General features: G+C 39.0%; 2 protein-coding genes across 5 annotated transcripts in view; one reads left to right on the top strand and one right to left on the bottom strand.

The window, feature by feature from the left end:
* The window catches only part of wdr37 (WD repeat domain 37), a 47112-nt gene extending 42172 nt beyond the window's left edge, over window positions 1-4940 (top strand). For all 4 annotated transcript variants that reach the window (XM_051881745.1, XM_051881746.1, XM_051881744.1 and 1 more), the window contains 3 exons: window positions 790-924; window positions 1312-1426; window positions 3122-4940. In XM_051881745.1, coding sequence (XP_051737705.1) covers window positions 790-924; window positions 1312-1426; window positions 3122-3253 — 382 coding nt within the window. In that variant the 3' untranslated portion in view covers window positions 3254-4940. The remainder of the gene's footprint in view (window positions 1-789; window positions 925-1311; window positions 1427-3121) is intronic.
* Window positions 4941-6036: 1096 nt separating this feature from the next.
* adarb2 (adenosine deaminase RNA specific B2 (inactive)) overlaps window positions 6037-19133 on the bottom strand; it is a 209755-nt gene continuing 196658 nt past the window's right edge. Inside the window, exons 9-10 of the mRNA XM_051881743.1 lie at window positions 13978-14159; window positions 6037-9911 (exon numbers count right to left, since the gene is read on the bottom strand). Coding sequence (XP_051737703.1) covers window positions 9744-9911; window positions 13978-14159 — 350 coding nt within the window. The 3' untranslated portion in view covers window positions 6037-9743. The remainder of the gene's footprint in view (window positions 9912-13977; window positions 14160-19133) is intronic.

The raw sequence follows: 19133 nt of genomic DNA, 5'->3' as shown, positions 1-19133 counted from the left end.
CAAATAGTTCTGGGTAATTTCAGCGGAAACGAGGCTGAACACGAGTGAACATGCCGAGACTGTATACTACCTGTTTGACAATGTTCAACAGTGCTACTGTTAAAGCAAACTGAACCGAACACTGAATCGTTCTTCAGTCTGCCAGATTTTTTAAAAGGTTTAAAGGGGGGTGTGACCAAAAAAAGTTTGAGAACCACTGGTTTACCAGAAAATGGGAGTTCAGACAGTGGAGCTCACATGATCCGTTGGGTTCTGAAAAGAGTAGGACTTCGGAGATAACCAAATCACCTTGAGCCCTCTCTAGTCAGTCTGTACGGTAATTTTTCATGTCAGTAAAAGAGAGACTCTATCTTGCTTTGAAAGAATACTTGAGTGCTGAGCTAGTTACTTTTAGGGGACTTGCCATTTTGCTGATGTATTTCATCCAAAGTCCCTTACGCCACACTTAATTCAGGGACAATTCCTGCCGGAGCATTCTGGAGTTTAGAGTCTCGCTCAAGAACGCAGTTATTACACAGCAAGATTGTCATCTCAGTAATACAACATCTCACAACCCGGTTACAGTAGTTCCTTGGTGAGTCATGATCAGGATTGGTGTCCTTCACATTAGCAGCCAAGATCCTTGACTTTCTGCAATTTCCGGTTGCTACAGAATGATCTGTCCTTTATCTGTCTGTATAGGTATCTTACGTAAACTTTGTGAAAACCATGTGCATTTGTTCAGGGTGATAGTTTCGGACTTCTGGTGTTAAAGAGTGATTGGAGCACATTTCCATTTGTTTCTTTCAGCACTGTGACATCAGCCGTGTTCACTGTGGGGGACAACGTGGTGTCTGGAAGTGACGATCGCACCGTCAAGGTGTGGGACCTGAAGAACATGAGATCTCCGATTGCTACCATTCGCACAGACTCAGCCGTTAATAGGTAAGAGCAGCAGGTTGGTGAGGTGTAAGACAGCTTCCCTAGACTGTTGTTTCTGAACAAGTAGAGGCAACAGTGCCTGTTTTAGAAAGTTCTGAAAAATTGAGAAATGTATTCCTCAACATCTAGATATTCTGAAAGGAATAAGTAAAGTCAGACTTCCGAACCAGAAATAGTATTAAAGATTTGGATAATATTTTTGGTTGTTAATTTTTTGTCTGTTGTTTGATATTTACTCTTAGTGTAAACAGTATCTAGCTCTATTTACATCAAATGGCAACGAATGGCATCTTTACACTAAGTGCAAGCAGTGATTGATTCTGTTTGCATTATTTCTTATTTCTTCTACTTAATTGAGTTTATTGATTGATTCACTGTCTTAACCTGCAGGATAAGTGTCTCAGCGAACCAAAGAATCATTGCTCTGCCACATGACAACAGACAGGTCAGGCTGTTTGACATGAATGGGGTCCGTCTGGCCCGTCTCCCACGGAGCAACAGACAGGTACGTTTCACACAAGGAGGTTTTATTACCTTTCTTTTTGCTCCATGTCTGTCAAGTTGCCTCGCACTCTTTAACCACTAGACAGTTCCTTCGATTGTTTTCGATTATTTTTTTTCTCATGGACCTTCTCTAAAAAAAACTAGTGAGTTGCTTTTAGCATCATATATATATATATATATATATATATATATATATATTTATATATATATGATTCCAACCTCCTTTTAGTGAATTATAAAACTACTTCAATTAAACAGTAATATTATATTTATATGTACACATTAATAAATATACACTACTGTTCAAAAGTTTTTTGATGTTTATGCTCACTAAAACTGCCTTTATTTGATCAAAAATGCAGTGAAAATTGTAATATTGAGAATAAACAGTGAACATTAGTTGAGTCCCTCTTGTTTTTCTCTTGAGATGAGTTATTTGCTTGCGCCACATGAGTAGCTGTTAAAAGGTTAGTTCACTGAAAAATGAAAATTATCCCATGATTTACTCGCCCTCAAGCCATTCTACTGTAGGTGTATATGACTATCTTCTTTCAGATGAACACAATCGGAGATATATTTAAAAATATATTTGCTCCTCCAAGCTTTTTAATGGTTGTGAAGCCAAAAAAAAGCATCCATCCATTATAAAAATAATCCATACGGCTCCAGGGGGTTAATAAAGGCCTTCTAAAGTGAAGCGATTGTTTTTTGTAAGAAAATATCCATATTTAAAACTTTATTGATTATGATAACTAGCTTCCGGCAGTCAGCTGTATGTATTGATTTTGCGGCGGAAGTGTAACCTCTGACCCGACGCATGATGTAATGACGAATGCGGAAGCGCAGAGGATAGATCAAAACAAAACACTGGTCAGGAATTAGAAGTCTAAAATAAGTTTTAAAGAGAAATGTCGGAGGATTTCGATTTAAGAGAAGAGGAGCTTGAGTTTGTTTCCCAGCCATATTTATTTGAATCGCGAGAGGCGTCTAAGCTCATGATACTCCTACATCCTGGGTCACGGGTGTCCAAACTCAGCCCTGGAGGGCCACTGTCCTGCAGAGTTTAGCTCCAACTTACCACAACACACCTGCCCGGAAGTTTCCTGTATGCCTAAAAACCTTGATTAGCTGGTTCAGGTGTGTTTAATTGGGGTTGGAGCTAAACTCTGCAGGACAGTGGCCCTCCAGGAGCAGGATTGGACACCCCTGTCCTACATCATACATTGCGTCAGGGGTTGCACAAGTCGACATGCGCAGTATGCATACGATTTTCTGGCGGAAGCTAGTTATTTCAATTTATAGTTTTAAATATGGACATTTTTCTACCAAAAATGCAACGCTTCACTTCAGAAGGCCTTTATTAACACCCTGGAGCCGTATGAATTATTTTTTATAATGGATGGATGAATTTTTTTGGGTTTCAAAATCTGGCCCCCTTCTCTACCATTATAAAGCTTGGAAGAGCCAAGATATTTTTAAATATATCTCCGATTGTGTTCGTCTGAAAGAAGATAGTCATACACCTAGGATGGCCAAAGTCTCTAACAAGGGTCCATTTCAGTTGCTACCTATCAAGGCAGATGGTGGGAAGACAGCTCACTAGGTTTTGAGACAGCCCTGGTCCTTTTAAATGTTGCATTAGCCTGTTTTGTACCTTTGTTTGAGTCCTGCCAACCATGTTGCATTTAATGCGCAGGGCCATCGGCGCATGGTGTGCTGCTCTGCCTGGAACGAGGAGAACCAAGCCTGTAATCTGTTCACCTGTGGCTTCGACCGCCAGGCCATCGGCTGGAACATCAACATCCCTGCCCTGCTGCAGGAGAAGTGACACGTTCACACCCCCAACCCATATGTGAAGAGTTTTACACAAGCTTAACACGGCCAATCCACGCAATCACGACTGAATCCTCAAACACGTTCTTCAGTGCCACACCTTCAGTAGATTTCACTAAAGAACACGTTCACTTTGTGTGTGTGATACGATTCAGTGCTTCATCCCAGTTGGCGTCTACGGTCACTGTCCTGTGGTCATCATGCCTTGAACGTGTGAGGAAGACTCGAGTGTATTTCATGGATATTCTGCATATCTACCCCTGCGCTGGTCATATAGTTTGGTGAAGTCTTGTTACCCCGTTTTTAACGTTTGCATGATTCAAACTGCGACTCGTGAATCCTGCGAGAACAGGACATTGCCGAAACGTTCCTTCATGGCTTGGCGCTGTTACATTCAAGTAATTGTTCACTTTAGTGGTATTTTTGTTGTGCAATGTTCAGCTTGTTTCTTTGTACAGATGACTTTTTATTTTTTTCGACAGCATTTTAGATTTTTTGTTTTGTATAGATTTCTGCTTTGCTTTTTATAGAGATGAAATGTGCGAAAGAAACATAAGAGCACTCTGCCTTTGTGAACGGAAATCGGTGAACGCATTTATGGATCTGCACCTTCTTGATGTTCTGATTGGAACCGGCGTTCAAGCGGCCAATCAGCTTCTGTCAGTATTGACGCAGTCCATTTGCATGACAAACCCACCTCTCTGTCAAATATGTGAAGCAAAATGCTGTACAATTGCTGTGTAATCTCGTTCACCCTATTGAAAACATAAAGAAGCTGAGGTGTAAGACTTTGTAAGTATTGTGACTGTTTATGAAGCCCTACGATTGATGTTCACTTCCATTTAAAGGGCTTTCAAGTCGTGTAGAAGTAAATATTTGAATCAATTCATCTGAACTCAGAACAAGTTCACATTGCTGTAGTTTTTACTTGGAAGAGATGTATTTGCAGCAGAGTTTTCGATATTGTAATGTTTGTCGATAATTATCTGACCAAATGCCTTGCTCAGTGTGATCTACTGATGCTTGACAGGCTTTCTGATGTACTTTGGACTCCTTGTGATGTGTGAACCACTGTGCTTCGACGTATCTACAGAAACCTCGCTCGAAAGACTTTCGGCGTTCATAAAAAATCCTTAAATGGAAGCTCTTCCATCGGTGTGTTGCAATCGGCATTGTTACTGCATTACTGGACTTTCATCACAACTACATTGGACTTTACTTAGAAACACTGGTGGGAAGTGTCAGTTGTTCATTCTTTTTCACGTAGACAGTCTTAAATCTGTTAGGTCTAACAAAAAGATGTTTATTATGCGATGTATATTTGTGTGATGTCCATGTTTAATGGGCTGTATTTGACTTTAGACTTAAAATGTACACAAAAACGCATAGAAAACGCTCATCTTTTATCCAGCTGTCAAACAACACAAGCTGTCATCATCATGTACGCATATGACCCATCAGAACGTCCTTAAAATGACACTGATCTTCAACATTTTAGTTGTCTCTAACTTGGTATAATGTTCTGTGGGGTATTCTGTATTGAGCCATTATTTTTTATTTGAGAATAACTTAATTTGCTGTATTTGAAAAACATATTGCATCATATAATGACAATGTAGAGATATAGAATCAGTTAAATCACTCACTGCTGGGCTTCAGAATAAAGTGAAAATGTCTTTCAATGGTTTTGATTAAACCAATCATTTGACAAATAGTGTGTAAAAAAAACACCTGGCTTTTAAATGTTCTTTCATTAGATAAATAGAAAGTATATATGGGTCACTGACGAATAAGGTTTTTAAAAGTGTAAAAAAAACATAATGGAGATACAATTAATTTTTTAAGAAGTGTTAACAATGAGATTGTGGTTTTTATAATCAATTAACACTGCTTTTGTCATTTTTTACTAGATGGACAAAATTTGTCACTAAAAAGTCATTCGGTTTAACCAAAATTTTGGTTTGACCGATTGACACTTGGTTATACCGAATGACGATATTTTCAAACAATGCTAACAGGCTATCTGGCTTGCTAGCTAGCTAGCAAAAGCACAATCAAACATTTTATATTTAGTACAAGTTTTTAAAATATTACAACATTTTCCATGTTTTATAGCGGTTGTACCGAATGACCTGATGTTTCGGGACATGCGTATGAGCAAGTGAAAACATGATTTTTTTCAAATAGCTGAGAGAGTTAGTTACTTTGCTTCACGACCATGTGGTCCTTTGCAGGTGTCTGTATGATGTCACATCCTGTCACATGATATTGAACACATGACTTGATCCAAAATGGCCCCTTTATATTGGTTACTCCGAATGACATCAATGAAATTCATTTTTTTCAGACATTATTTCTCATAATAAAGCAACAACTTCTACACAATTTTAATACCATTTTGCACTATGTTGATTATATGATGTTATAAAATCATGCCAGAATAAATAATATATACATTTATTACATTTTAAGATATTTTAATCACAAATGAAATGGCTGTATTGGCCTTTCGACGGTTAAACCGAATGACCTTTTGACACTTCAAAAGCTTTAAAATACCTTTATATGTAGCAAAATATAATTAAAACCTTTTGGCTTCAATAAAAGAGATCTAGTTGTACTACCTTATATACTTTGGATGTCATAGCTTTGTTTTTTATTATTAAGGCCTTTGGACAAAAAAAATACCCGTCACATCATTGACCCATGTACTGCATATATATATATATATATATATACACACAACAAAGAGGAATCAAGTAAAAGTATAACACAACATGATTATTTTTGTTTTTATTCACATAAACATTCACTTTTTACTCAAGTGCAATGTACAGACCTTAGCAGCATATGCTTTTGGGTTAAAATTTACACTTTATTGAGAGATCTTAAGGTTATTCTTTTAATTTTCTTTATTTTTTCTACAAATTTTTACAAAATGTACAGTCAATAGTACAATATTGCCATTCAATCATGCCTTACGACTGAATTACTTGATGTAGGTTTGTCCGGGGTTTTTCATGTTTCTGGTGTGATGAAGAAAACGGTCAACTCAAACATAAAATGAATGTTGGAAAAAAAGAAAAGAAAAGAAAAAGAAAGAAACGTGCATTAACAGTCTTTCAAGTTATGGAAATTTCAAACTGTGGTGAAAATAGCCATGAACCATATCTTTTTAATCCTTTGAGCAATTACTGGGAATTAAAAAAAATAAATAGATAACAGAAATAGGCAGAAGAAAGGTAATGTTGAGTCTTTGAACGGTCAGTTTCATCATCTTTCTATTGATAACATATTTCTATGGGTACAAAGTTTATCACATTTAATCTTGGATAGATTCATTATCATTTAAAAAAATATATAACATCAGGTGAGACACTAAACGGGTCTGAGTGAGACTTGAAAATATATTTTCCACCACTAGGTGTCCCTGTAACATCTTGAGCTGTTTGTGAAGGGTGGCCACATGACATCTCAGCAAGGGTTGACAAAGTGGCATTTGAAAATATATACTGAAAGCTTATTAAAGAATACATGAGTAACAAATTATGCAATGACAAACTATGCAAAGAAAGGAATCAACAATTAAAGTGTTGTAAATCAAAATATAATAATCATGGAGTGTGACTGTATTGGTATACAACAATAAACATCTTTACAGATGAATAGTAATAACTTGATCAAATAAATTGAGGTTAAAATATGCATGCTAAAACAAAAAACGTAAATCTAAAGACTCAGACATGAATGAGAAGTATCTGTAAATGAAATAAACGAATGCAGGAGAATCATTGGTTAAACCTCTGGTAAAGTGGCATGCGTTTCAAAGGTTGGGTCAGGGCTTTACAAAGCCATTTGTAATGTGCTTGGTTTGTAAATGAATCCATTAACTACAAATTACTCCATAATCACGGATCTCTACTCGCACTCTTAACTCCATTTTCGCCTTTTGTGTCTACATCAAACCGGCGACGTTTCCCTTTCTTTTCATGCAGGTCTCTGCCCAGAACACCATGTGTAAAGATACAGCACTGACACACAAAGAGAAATGACACGCCACCTGTGAGCGGGATTGAGGTATTAAAGCAGCAAGCTGTACCAACTCAAAAAACGGCAAGAGACCCGGGGTGTCGTAATGGCACCATTTACATTAGCTCGTCACCATTACCTCTAGCCTGCACACCCAAAACGGAGCTGAATTAACCTGTCTTTGCAATGTCAAACCCTACTGTTTTTTTTGTTCCTTCTTTTTTCTCATTGTACCAATGAACCAAAGGCAAAGGAGAGAGAGAGAGGAAAATGAGGGACGCATCATTCTGACAGGACCTCTAATTGGACAGCGTGTCGGAGCTCTTCAGGGGCAGGCCATCCGGAAACGGGCAGATAATGACAAGACGGCGGCTGCCTTTCACTTTGGCGAAGGTTAACACACATACACAGGTTTGAATGACGGCTACAGGAGAGCCGTCAGTGGAGTGAGAGAAAGGTGGCCATCTTTCCATCTGCTGTGTTGTGAAAAAAATTGTCCCCATTTCTCACATTTTCCCTCGTTGTCGATCACGTCGCTGGTAAACCTCGTTCTGCCAAAAGTCTCGCGAGAGCTACATTTCCCAGAGCTCCCCCAAAAGCTAACTCTAAACTACCCAAGTGTGTTACTGTAACCACAGTTTTTGAATACTGGGGGACAAATCCAAATTATTTTCTGTGGTTATCAACATGTCATAATAGACACAGTCGTTTCCGCATTTAGCCTCAGTGGCTTCCAGCACAGTGTATGTAATTTGTGAGAAAATGAAGCAAAATTTACAAAAATTAAATCTTGAAGTGTTGCACGACAGGACAAAGCAATCCACCTTCACACTAAAGGTTTTTAAAGCTTCTGGAACTCATTATTTAAACATTATGGTTTAATATAATATACTAAAATGTTATGTTTACTATAGTAATATATACGGTGATCAGCAGTTATTTGAAATATGACAGAAGAGTTTTCTTGCTATGGGAGAATACTATATCAGAAGCTTGCGTAACAGATTTTAGCGGAAATATGTAGGCAATCCATTGCTGTCGATGTCCTGTAAAATCCTTTCCTGTTTTGACATCAAAACAATTCTGTCAGAGATAACTTTTTATGGGTATTCTATCCTGAGCCTGATTAGAAATGCTAGAAAATCATTTTATGTTGTGTTTGTTCTTAATTATGAAAATTTGCTATTTAGTGCCTTTTAAATAATATCACATATTATCACAGCTAAAAATGAAACTTTTCATGTGTTTTCAGTTAGCTTTATTTAGCAAACAAACAGCATAGCTTATTAGCTTAGCATAGCGCTAACTGGTTGAGAAAAGTTTTTTTGATTAGCTAGAATAAGATGTCAATCTTGAAATCTGGTATGGATGTAATCTGGCTTTTTATGATGCACAAACATTACTCTTACAAAAATAAATAATGGTTTTACAAAAAAAAAAAAAAAACATGGTTATTGTAGTTAAACCATGGTACTGTAACCACAAATGAACCACGGTTTTGCTACACTAACCATAGCTTAACCATGGTTTTGTGGTAAAACTGAGGTTGTACAAATGTGACCCTGGACCACAAAACCAGTCATAAGTGTCAGTTTCATCATCTGAAACCTGAATACATAAGCTTTCCATTGATGTATGGTTTGTTAGGATAGGACAATATTTGGCTGAGATACAGCTATTTGAAAATCTGGAATCTGAGGGTGCAAAAAAAATCTAAATATTGAGAAAATCGCAGTCCTTAGCAATGTATATCCACTCACAAAAATTAATTTTTGATATATTTACGGTAGGAAATTTACAAAATATCTTCATGGAACATGATCTTTACTTAATATCCTAATGATTTTTGGCATAAAAGAAAAATCTATAATTTTGACCAATACAATGTATTGTTGGCTATTGCTACAAATATACCCGTGTGACTTATGACTGGTTTTGTGGTCCAGGGTCACAAATGGTAATCAATCTGCCAAAAAAAAAACATGGTTACTACACTTTTACCATAATAAAACCACGGTTATTTTTCATAAGGGTAATTTAACTGTATTGCGTGATTTTTTTTCGCAAATCCCAAGAGTCGATTTTATTGGTCCACTCAATAACAATAATCAGCATTGTGACTGACATCTCCTGTGGGGCGGGGTTTGGGCTTTACTGGTTTGGGGATAAATGATTTCGCTAACCATACCCTTCACTTCAGAAGCTATGAAAGGCAAGGTACAAAATGCTTCCATACCTCACCCTTACCTTGGTAGCAACAAATGCAAATTTTGTGAGAGTTTGACAGAGCAAGGTTTACCACCTAGTCGCAACTCTTGTCATCTCCCTGCAGAGATTTTTTGGCAGTGGGATGTTGTTGACTTTAGGGTGAGAAAGGGCTTCTGTGGCAACCGGACAGCGGGTGAAGTTGGTTTTGGTGACAAGGGGACGATTACGCCCAGGTTAGGCTTCAGCATTCATACAGTCAGAGTGAAGTTTTCCTGCTCGGGAGGTTTTCTGACCCAGGTCCCTAATCCTGCTTCCTGTAGACCCTTCAACCACTGCAGCTTCACAGTCTGGTAGGTGCCGGCCGCCTGCTTCGCTTCACAGTACAACGGCATACCACTCGCCCCACGGACCACCAGCTACAGAGAGAGGAAACCAAAGAAAGAATGAAGGAAAGAAGGATGGGACAGACAGAAGAGATGGTGAGAGTGCAAAACAAAACGAATGAGCCGGCACAAACGTGGCATTTGAGCAGCTGTGTAATCTCTCCATTTAAATTTCACAAGCAATTGAACATTCTCCGTGCTTTTGTGCGTTTCTTTGTCGCACACTCACACACACACGAAAAAACAGTGAGAGCAAAAAGGGGCGCGGTGAACGGAGAAAAGAAAAGTTTCTTTGGAGATTAGCGTGTGTGCTCTTGCGTCCCTGACTGCGAGCGCTGAGCGTTTGCCATGGGAGGCCGCTCAAGTGCTTTTCAAGATGATTACCATTTCCACAGTCATTAGACTTTAACTGCCAGCATTTGGTACAGCAGCCGGCATCTCTCCCATACATTTACATGATGAGGACCCAATTCTGCCCTTGCGCTTTTTTTCTGTCTCATAACAAATGGGAGCTGTCTGTTGTGGTTAATAAAAACAGAATTATTCATCCTCAACTAGTTCTTTTTATTAACCCGAGAAAACACCACCGAATCTAGGCTGGGAACTGAAAGGTTATAGGTTTCATTGTCCTTTTTTGATCAAGACCCCTAATCTCAAATTGTACTGTAATAAGTGAATTCTAAAGATGTGTATAAATGTGTTTGCAGGGGTGCCGCTGTGATTTCTGGTGTCCCTAAACATTTTATTGCCTCGGGAAACTGCGTTCCTGATCAGAGCCCTTAGAATAGTCCAAAACTTTCCCCACATGTTACGACATCCCTGACAATTGGAAATCATTTTCCTTCCCCTCCCAGTGTCATCTCTTCTCTGATGAGTGTGTACCGGCGTGAGGGCAGGATAATTATCCCTCCCCTACAGCAACCTGTCACTCACATGAGATCACAGCAATTAACAAACGACAACGATGTAATCAATTCCCAGTGGACAAAATCGAGTCCCGCTCCTCGGTCAAGAAGCTGGTTCACTCAGATATACATCACAATAGGGACTACTGCAACTTCTCTTTTATTCCAAATTTAAGGCTATGTTTATAATGAAATACTAGTGTACTGCATACTGCGCAGTATGTACTGTACACTGCATACTTTTTAAGATGCCGTGTAGTAGGGCTGTCACGATATCAGATTTTTTACTACACCGTTATCATGGCCAAAAGAATTCAAGATAACGATATATTGCGATATCTATAGAAATCTGGAAAAAAAAAAATATTATTTTAGCATTATATACATTGATTATAAATATACATTATCCTTATGAAAACACCCCAAATGGCTTAAAAATCGCAGATAAACCGTAACACTGTCGCAATGGTGTTAATTATCTTTATGTTTAATCAGTCAAAATGTCTCTAGATGTCTTTGTCCATATTAGGGATTTCCTGGAACTTATTACTCATGAGTCTCACTTGTGGACTTTCTGCGTGAGGGCGCCCTCGGGTGTTGAGTATGAATTAAACAAATTGCATGCGAGAGTTTAGCGCTCCATAATGCTCACAGCGTCCTAATTTGGGTTAAAATAGAAAAAAAATACTGCTCTCTAAAGATATGTGAAGTAAACATATGATAATCCATACGTTTTTATCCGAATGAGCACACTTTTGGACTAAAAGCCCAGAAGGATGTCAATATAATAAAACACAGAAAGGCGTCAGCAGTTAACAGGTTAAATGTAACATTTCCTGTTTCAGGACTAGCAAAATAAAGGCAATTCACTCTCTGTATAGTGGCCAAATCTGCAATATAACAGAGGCGGAGGTGGGTGAAAAGGTTGGTGGTTTTGCCCCGTTTTGCGATCATTGTTGATCGGCAAGTCCTGCAGACTGAGGTGATTAAGTCATTTTTGAGGAATCCAAAAAACTTCCAAACTTGGAGTGCGGCTAAAGGTCTCATCTGTTATATCTGATGACATGCTTTTACGAGGCAGCAGCAGCTGCGCATATTTTATGACAGATGGCAACCAGCGTTAAGGTGCAATATCGACACCTACTTTATGTTGGGATGTTAAGCAGATACCGGTGCTGGATAATGTACGTGCAATATTATCATAAGTGAAATATTGCCAATACCGGTATATTGTGACACACCTAATTAAAGGCACAATATGTAGTTTTTCATCACGAGAGGTCGCCTATTAAAAACAAAGGCGTAGCTTGATGACGCCGAGATTGACCGTGGAATTTTGGGAGATGTCTTCTACACATCACAGCCGGTGGAAAAGAATCGGGACGGGACTCATGTAATCATGTTAATGGATGAAATTATTATCATTACTGTAGCTTTAAGCAGAGCAGGGCTGAGTGCTGTGGGAGCTGAACGAGGCCGCTGGAGCGACTGCTAATGAGAGACGAGAGCAGCAGAACTTTTATTATGTCGTTTCCACTTCTTCCAGTCAAGCTTATGTGGGGTGGTGCAGCGCTGTTTTATCATATTAGATACATTTGAGTGTGTTGGAAATGATGTTATAATGTTGCGTGTGTGTTAAACAATGAGATTTGAACTATAAGACTAAATGTGTTGCGCTATATAACAATTAGTTTTCTGTCTATAAATGTATCCAAACAGTTGTCCCCTTGTCTAATAAAACATGTAATATATTAAAGCCTCTTTGGTGTTTCCATGTTTCTACAAACTAAAACCAGAAATCGAGGGTAATGCAGGTATGACGTCACTTATAGGCGATGCATGGACACGGTCTGTGTCCTGGTTAAAATTGCTTATTTCTCTAGATTTAAATATTCTTGGAAACATTTGGGATAATGTACAACAAAATATATAACATATAAAATATGGATATTTTAAAGGTGCAATATGTAAGATTTCTGTCCGCTAGAGGCCTATTAAAAACAAAGGCGTAGCTTGATGACGGCAAGTTTGAGCGCAGAATCTTGGGACATGTGGTCTTCACCTCACAGCCGGTGGAAAAGAATTGGGATAGGACTCAGGAAGAAATCACGTTCATGGATGCGATTATTAACATTACTGTAGATGAAGCAGAGCAGGGCCGAGTGTTGTGGAGCGACTGGGCAACACACGCCTCATGAGCAGCTGAACTTTTATTATGCCACAGTCGCCGGCGCTGCTTCCGCTTTTCCGGTCATGAGTATGAGGTAACGCAGCTCTGTTTATCATATTAGATACATTTGAGAGTGTTGAAAATGATGTTATAACGTTACTCTGAGCGTTCGCTTGATGGCTGCTGTGAGACACTTGTTTGAGACACACTGCAGTTAGTTAGATCGATTTTAGAATATCATATTAAATGCTGGATGGCTTGTGTTGATAAATGGCATGCAATTAATTTTAAAACGTATTGTATGATGGAGAAAATTCTGTATTACTGTTACTAAAAATAAAGCTGCATCTGATTATGCTATGTTAGCTACTTCACAAAATAATGTTTTTCTCTGAGGCATGGTAAAGCATGGTACTCGCAAAAGATCAAGAAAATTAGATTTAAACAATAAGACTAAACGTGTTGAGCTATATAACAATAAATAGTTTTCTCACGATTTACAAATAGTTGGAAACATTTGGGATATTGTAAGTACTCAACTGAACAAAATATAACACTGGCCAAGTGGTTTTTGGATATTTTACTGTAAAAATCTTACATATTGCACCTTTAATCCAAAAATCGTACATATTGTGCCTTTAACACGATAACGATTTCATTTTTTAAATATCACAGTTATCGTCAATAATGGTATACCGCGACACCCCATTGCGGTGTCGTTGATAAACGCTGAAAAACTGAACATTTTGACTAGAGTATGGTACATTGTGGTAACATCATTTGGCTAGTGGCATTCAGTTAGTATCTTGGAAATCTGGTTATTTCTTCAGTTATAGTTCTGCTATAGTGCCCCTAGTGGCAACAATAAGAATGCAATGCCTATGTGTGTTGTGCTATGAATTTTGACACATGAAATCTAGTTTGTGTATGTGCATTCATGTCAGGTCATTTAACAATTTAAGATGCAGACGTCATGCGTGTAGAATTAAATAAAAAGACTCTTTCTATTCAGAGTTGAGCTCACCTTGCGATAGAGTCTGATCCAACGTGCAAAAAGCGCATGCTTGCAAAGTCTGGACGGAGTTCCGGAGTCCCTCCTCTTTCCAGTAGACGCGTTGAGCACTTCCAGCTGGGCGTCGCCTGCCGTCCAATTGACACTGTAACACACAGACTTCCCCTGCTGCCTGCAGTCACTGTTGCTCATGCCTGTGCATGCAAGAAAAGAGAGGGAGACTTAGTGAGAGAAAGAAAGAGCACTCGAGGGAGGTTCTATTTAGCATGTGATTGCCGAAGTGTTTCATTAGCAGGCGAGCATGTCTGTGTGTCGTCTGTGCTATCTTTGAGGTAAACACTGGTTCCAGGCACAAAGGATCTCTCGGGCTCCTCAATCATTGCCGCATCGCTACACCAATTAGCATGGCATTCTTTCTTTCTTAAAGTGGCGAGTATGATAGCATGCCCATGAGCTGTGCTGCTGACTTCTGAATTGCTTTACATGAGACACAATGGCTTAACATGTTTAAACATGGTAGCATGTTTGCTAAACTGTGATACATTGATAAAAGAGAGAATTTTGACATGGAAGACAGCTGTGCTAATGTTTACTGCAAAGTTGAAATGAATATTCACAAACCCAAACATGAAACTTGATGTTTATGTTTAGCAAAACACACTAGCAGAGGACTCATTTTTAAGTAGCCTTAAAGGGATAATTCACCCAGAAATGTAACTTTTGTCATCTTTTACAAACCTGTGTGACTTACTTTCTGCTGTGGAACCTAGAAGAAATACAGTATTGCCGAAATGTGCTATTTTTTGATAATGGGGCCTGCGACTGCTGACCTCTGAAATGGACCATATGACTTGTGCGCTATATTCAAAGTCATCTGAAGCCATATGATAACTTTATGTGGGGAAAAGGACAAATTTTAGGCACTATTTGCTGGAGCTCCTATCCTGAAAAACAGCAATTGTGGGCATTGTGCCTCTTTTTGTTTTCCACAGTAGAAAGAAAGTCATATATCATTTTCATTTTTGGATGAACTATTCCTTTAATCCTCCTGCAAATCTCAGATTCTCTATCCAGGGCCTCAAACAGGTGGAATAAATTGTCTGCTATAATAATGTGCATATCCTTTTATGCCGTAACGCAGCGTCCTTATTGGAACCTCGCTCACTCTTTCACGGTGTCATTTCACACTCTTCAATTCGTTTATCCCTATATGTCTATAATAGAGCACTTAATTTGTATTTTACCTCGAGCAGGCTTCATCATTTACTGTCAGTCACAATGTTGTCGTCTATCCATCATGCAGAGTATTTTACACAAGATGCTGCTAAATGTGATCGCTGTATTTGACATAAAGCTACTCTTTAGTGCCACTTTGTATCTTCTAAAAATGATGTGCTAGCTAAAGTGTATGACCCGTATTTGAAGGACATCCTCACTAAAGTCATGCAATCTCATTTTTGCTAGCAAAGTGTAGGTTTGAGTAAATCATGCAAGAGTTTTACAGTTACCAACTAGACACGGCAACTTCACCACTACAACATGAATTTGAGTTTCCAGTCTGGTCCATTTGTTTATTTGCTAGTCTAGTCTGGTTTGTGCTGGTTAGTTCTTGTTTGGTGCTGGTCAAGCAGGTGAGCCAGCCAATTTTTAGCCGGTGAAGTGGTTGACAAAGTCTTAAGCTAGTTATATAAAGGCAGGAACGCACCAAGCCGACAGTCAGCCGTCAGGCAGTTTTTGTTCATCGGCCGCCTAAGTTTTCTCAGTGTGTTCCTCACCGTCGACTGAAGTTGGTCCTCATCGACTTTTTGTCGGCCGATTCGATGTTGAATCTGCGTCGGAGCTAGTCGGGCCATCTGATCATTCTGATTGGCTGTTCAGCTACTGCCACCTCCTGGTACGGAAAGACATTTCATCTTACGCAGACGTAGAACGGACGTGCTACTTGGCCGTTGGCTGTCAAGCGTCGGTTTGGTGTGTCAGGACAACTTTGGACCCAGACGCTGCCAACGTGAGCCAACCCCGCAGTCTGCTTTCGTCGTCACTAGTTCCTCGGCATCGGCTTGGTGTGTTCCTGCCTTAACTTGGTTAAGCTAGTGTGTGCTCAGTAAGTTTTGTTTAATGTTTTGCTAGCTCTTCTTCATCCCAATAGTTTTGGACTTTAGACTGACACCTACTGGCCTGGATGCATTAAAGGATTAGTTCACTTTCAATTGAAAATTACGCCAAGCTTTACTCACCCTCAAGCCATCCTAGGTGTGTATGACTTTCTTGACGAACACAATCGTAGAAATATTAATATCCTGATGCATCCGAGCTTTATAATGGCAGTATGCGTTACCAAACGAGTATGAGCTGAAGAAAGTGACTCCATCCACATCCATCCATCATAAACATACTCCATACGGCTCCGGAGGGTTAATAAAGGCCTTATGAAGCGAAGCGATGCGTTTGGGTAAAAAAAAAAAAAAAAAAATCCATATTTAACAAGTTCTGAAGTAAATTATGTAGCTTCCGCCAGACCGCCTTCTGTATTCTTCAAAAAGTGTACGCTGTACGTCCTACGCCTTCCCTACTGACGCGACGCTAGTTCCATTTTTTTCGTAATTTGAATACAAAAGGCATTCTGGCGGAAGCTACATATTTTACTTTATAACTTGTTAAATATGGATTTTTTTTTTTAAACAAACGCATCGCTTCACTTCAGAAGGCCTTTATTAACCCTCCGGAGCAATATGGAATATGTTTATGATGGGTGGATGGAGACACTTTCTTCAGCTCATACTCGTTTGGTATCGCATACTGCCATTATAAAGCTCGGATGCGTCAGGATATTTATTAATATTTCTCCGATTGTCTTCATCAGAAAGAAGAAAGTCATATACACCTAGGATGGCTTGAGGGTGAGTAAAGCTTGGGGTAATTGTCATTTGAAAGTGAACTAATCCTTTAAGTTTGTTTACTAACTGCTCTCGCTTTACAAAACAGTTTGTCTTTTGTTCCTTTTCTTTTTCATATGTATACATTCATGGATTCAGTCGGAATGGATTTTCTATTATGCGATCACAACATGGTGTCCATGAGGTTACAACCTCCTTCATGTAGAATAAAACATTTTTCTTGGAAGACTAATACTGTATGTCCAAGAGTTTTCAACTCATGTATGCGTATATCATTTTAATATTTCTTAACCTTTAATCACCTTTATATTCTGCACATTTATTATACATACAGTACATTATTTGTAAACATGCTGTTGTTTGGAGCTTCAGTCTAACATTTACATAATAAAATGCAACCTGCATTTAGTAAGACAAATTTTAATGACCTCCTCTGTGCATAAGTATGACTAAATAATGAGTCAATAATAAATAAATAATGAGTCACAGGAAAAGTTTGAAGGAAATACCAGTCATTTTTATTTCCCCTCAAGCTGTCTTCATTTACTCTCACTAATGATTTTGTCATCCTTCATGCAGAGGATTTCACACAAGAACGCTGCTAAAACACTAAAGGCCAAATTTACTAACAGTTTGCGCCAGCGAAAACCCTCTTTTGGTGTTACAAACCTACTGTCAAGATTTACAATGAAAAATTACAGGTGAAAAGGCGTGGACATTTATTTTTGTGGCTGACCTTATTGCATATTGTAGGAGTTTCCCATTTAGATGCAAAATTTATGGGAGAAGAGTATGTAAATGAATCATGCAAGGTGATTTACTAAGGTTTGCGCTAGTCAATTTATACAGTTTTTGTTAATATACTATATATATATGCTGTGCTTAAGCATGTGAGTGTTTGGTGCAGGTATGAGACTGAAGGGGTCATTTGCTTTTTCTTATGATAAGAGATCTCGGCCGCTTCTTGGATAACTCTGTACCCTTTATGATGGCGATGCCTAAAATAACCAGTCCATTTTCCCCAACAAGAGAGCCCAGACAAAGGAAGAGAAGCTCATCAATGGTGGTGAAAAGGGCCGTGCCGGAGACATGCAGCCCACTGGGCGTGAGAGGAAGAGTGAATGGATCTCTCTCCTCTTCAATGGCAGTGATAAGGTGTTTGATGAGATTGATTTGGAGGATGGGTAGATCCAATAGAACAGTCCGTCTGCCATACTGAGGCTCAAGAGAGCAGTTTAACAAAGTGATGGAGCGAGACAGAGTGTCCTCCGTGCGCTTAAGGTCACATCTGCTAGAGCATTGGCGAGGGCTGAGGTTTAACAGTGCATTCAAGCTATACATTTTATTAATATGTGTGTTCCCTTAGAATTAAATCCATAACCTTGGGGTTGCTAGTGTAAAGCCCAAAGTATACTTTGGTCGTCCTTGTTTTGTGAGGTGAATTAAGACAGAAGTGTCCACTAGGTGGCAATACAGTGATGTATTGTGCAGTAGTTGTAGAAAAGTGCGGAAAGAGCGTTACAAAACATGCTGAAACAGAAGAAGAGAAACACTACAATGGACAAAGAACTTGATGAGCGTTTGTACAATGAGATCAGAAAGGATCTCATTTTTACAATACGCCACAGCGGAATTGGTTACCGGAAGTGCTCATTGAAGCAGTGTATTGATTCTTCCAGTTTTGCTAACAGAAAAATGGCGTTCGGATGACAAAATGGACTTCTTGCCTTGTGACGCACCTCTGTTTTAAAAATAATACGACTCGCTTATTTCCGTGTATGTATATTTTCAATGTGCTGTAATCACCTAGTTGACTAAACGCATCTTAAAATGAGCGTCCGCAAGGATCTAGCCATTAGTTTTGATTGCATTACGATGGTACCGGAAGTAGCGATACACTGCTTCACTTACTGGATATAGGAAGTGTGATAAAGGCCTATTCATGTTTGAAAGATGTGTTCAGGTTGGCAAATTCATGGAAAGAAATAAGCAAGAGTATGTTCTAAACTTTGAACGCAATGGCGGATCTGCTACTACTTCTATCCTTCCGAGCGAATGTCCTGTAAATGACACGACTCAGTGCTGCCCTCTGACATCTGGTAGAGTATAAAAAAGCAATTGTACTATGCATTTGTTGAAGTCACCCATCAGCACTCATCTACGGTAGAGTATACTTTGAAAGCTGTGTGGACACGAGATGGTCATACCTGGGCCTTAGCTTACTAGCACCATTTCGAGTGGGATTCGAACTGGCATGGGAGGCGGGCGTGC

Source organism: Ctenopharyngodon idella, chromosome 23, assembly GCF_019924925.1.
Source record: "Ctenopharyngodon idella isolate HZGC_01 chromosome 23, HZGC01, whole genome shotgun sequence".
NCBI lineage: Eukaryota > Metazoa > Chordata > Actinopteri > Cypriniformes > Xenocyprididae > Ctenopharyngodon > Ctenopharyngodon idella.
Note: the sequence above shows the minus strand (reverse complement) of the source record. Positions and strands in the feature narration are given on the sequence as shown.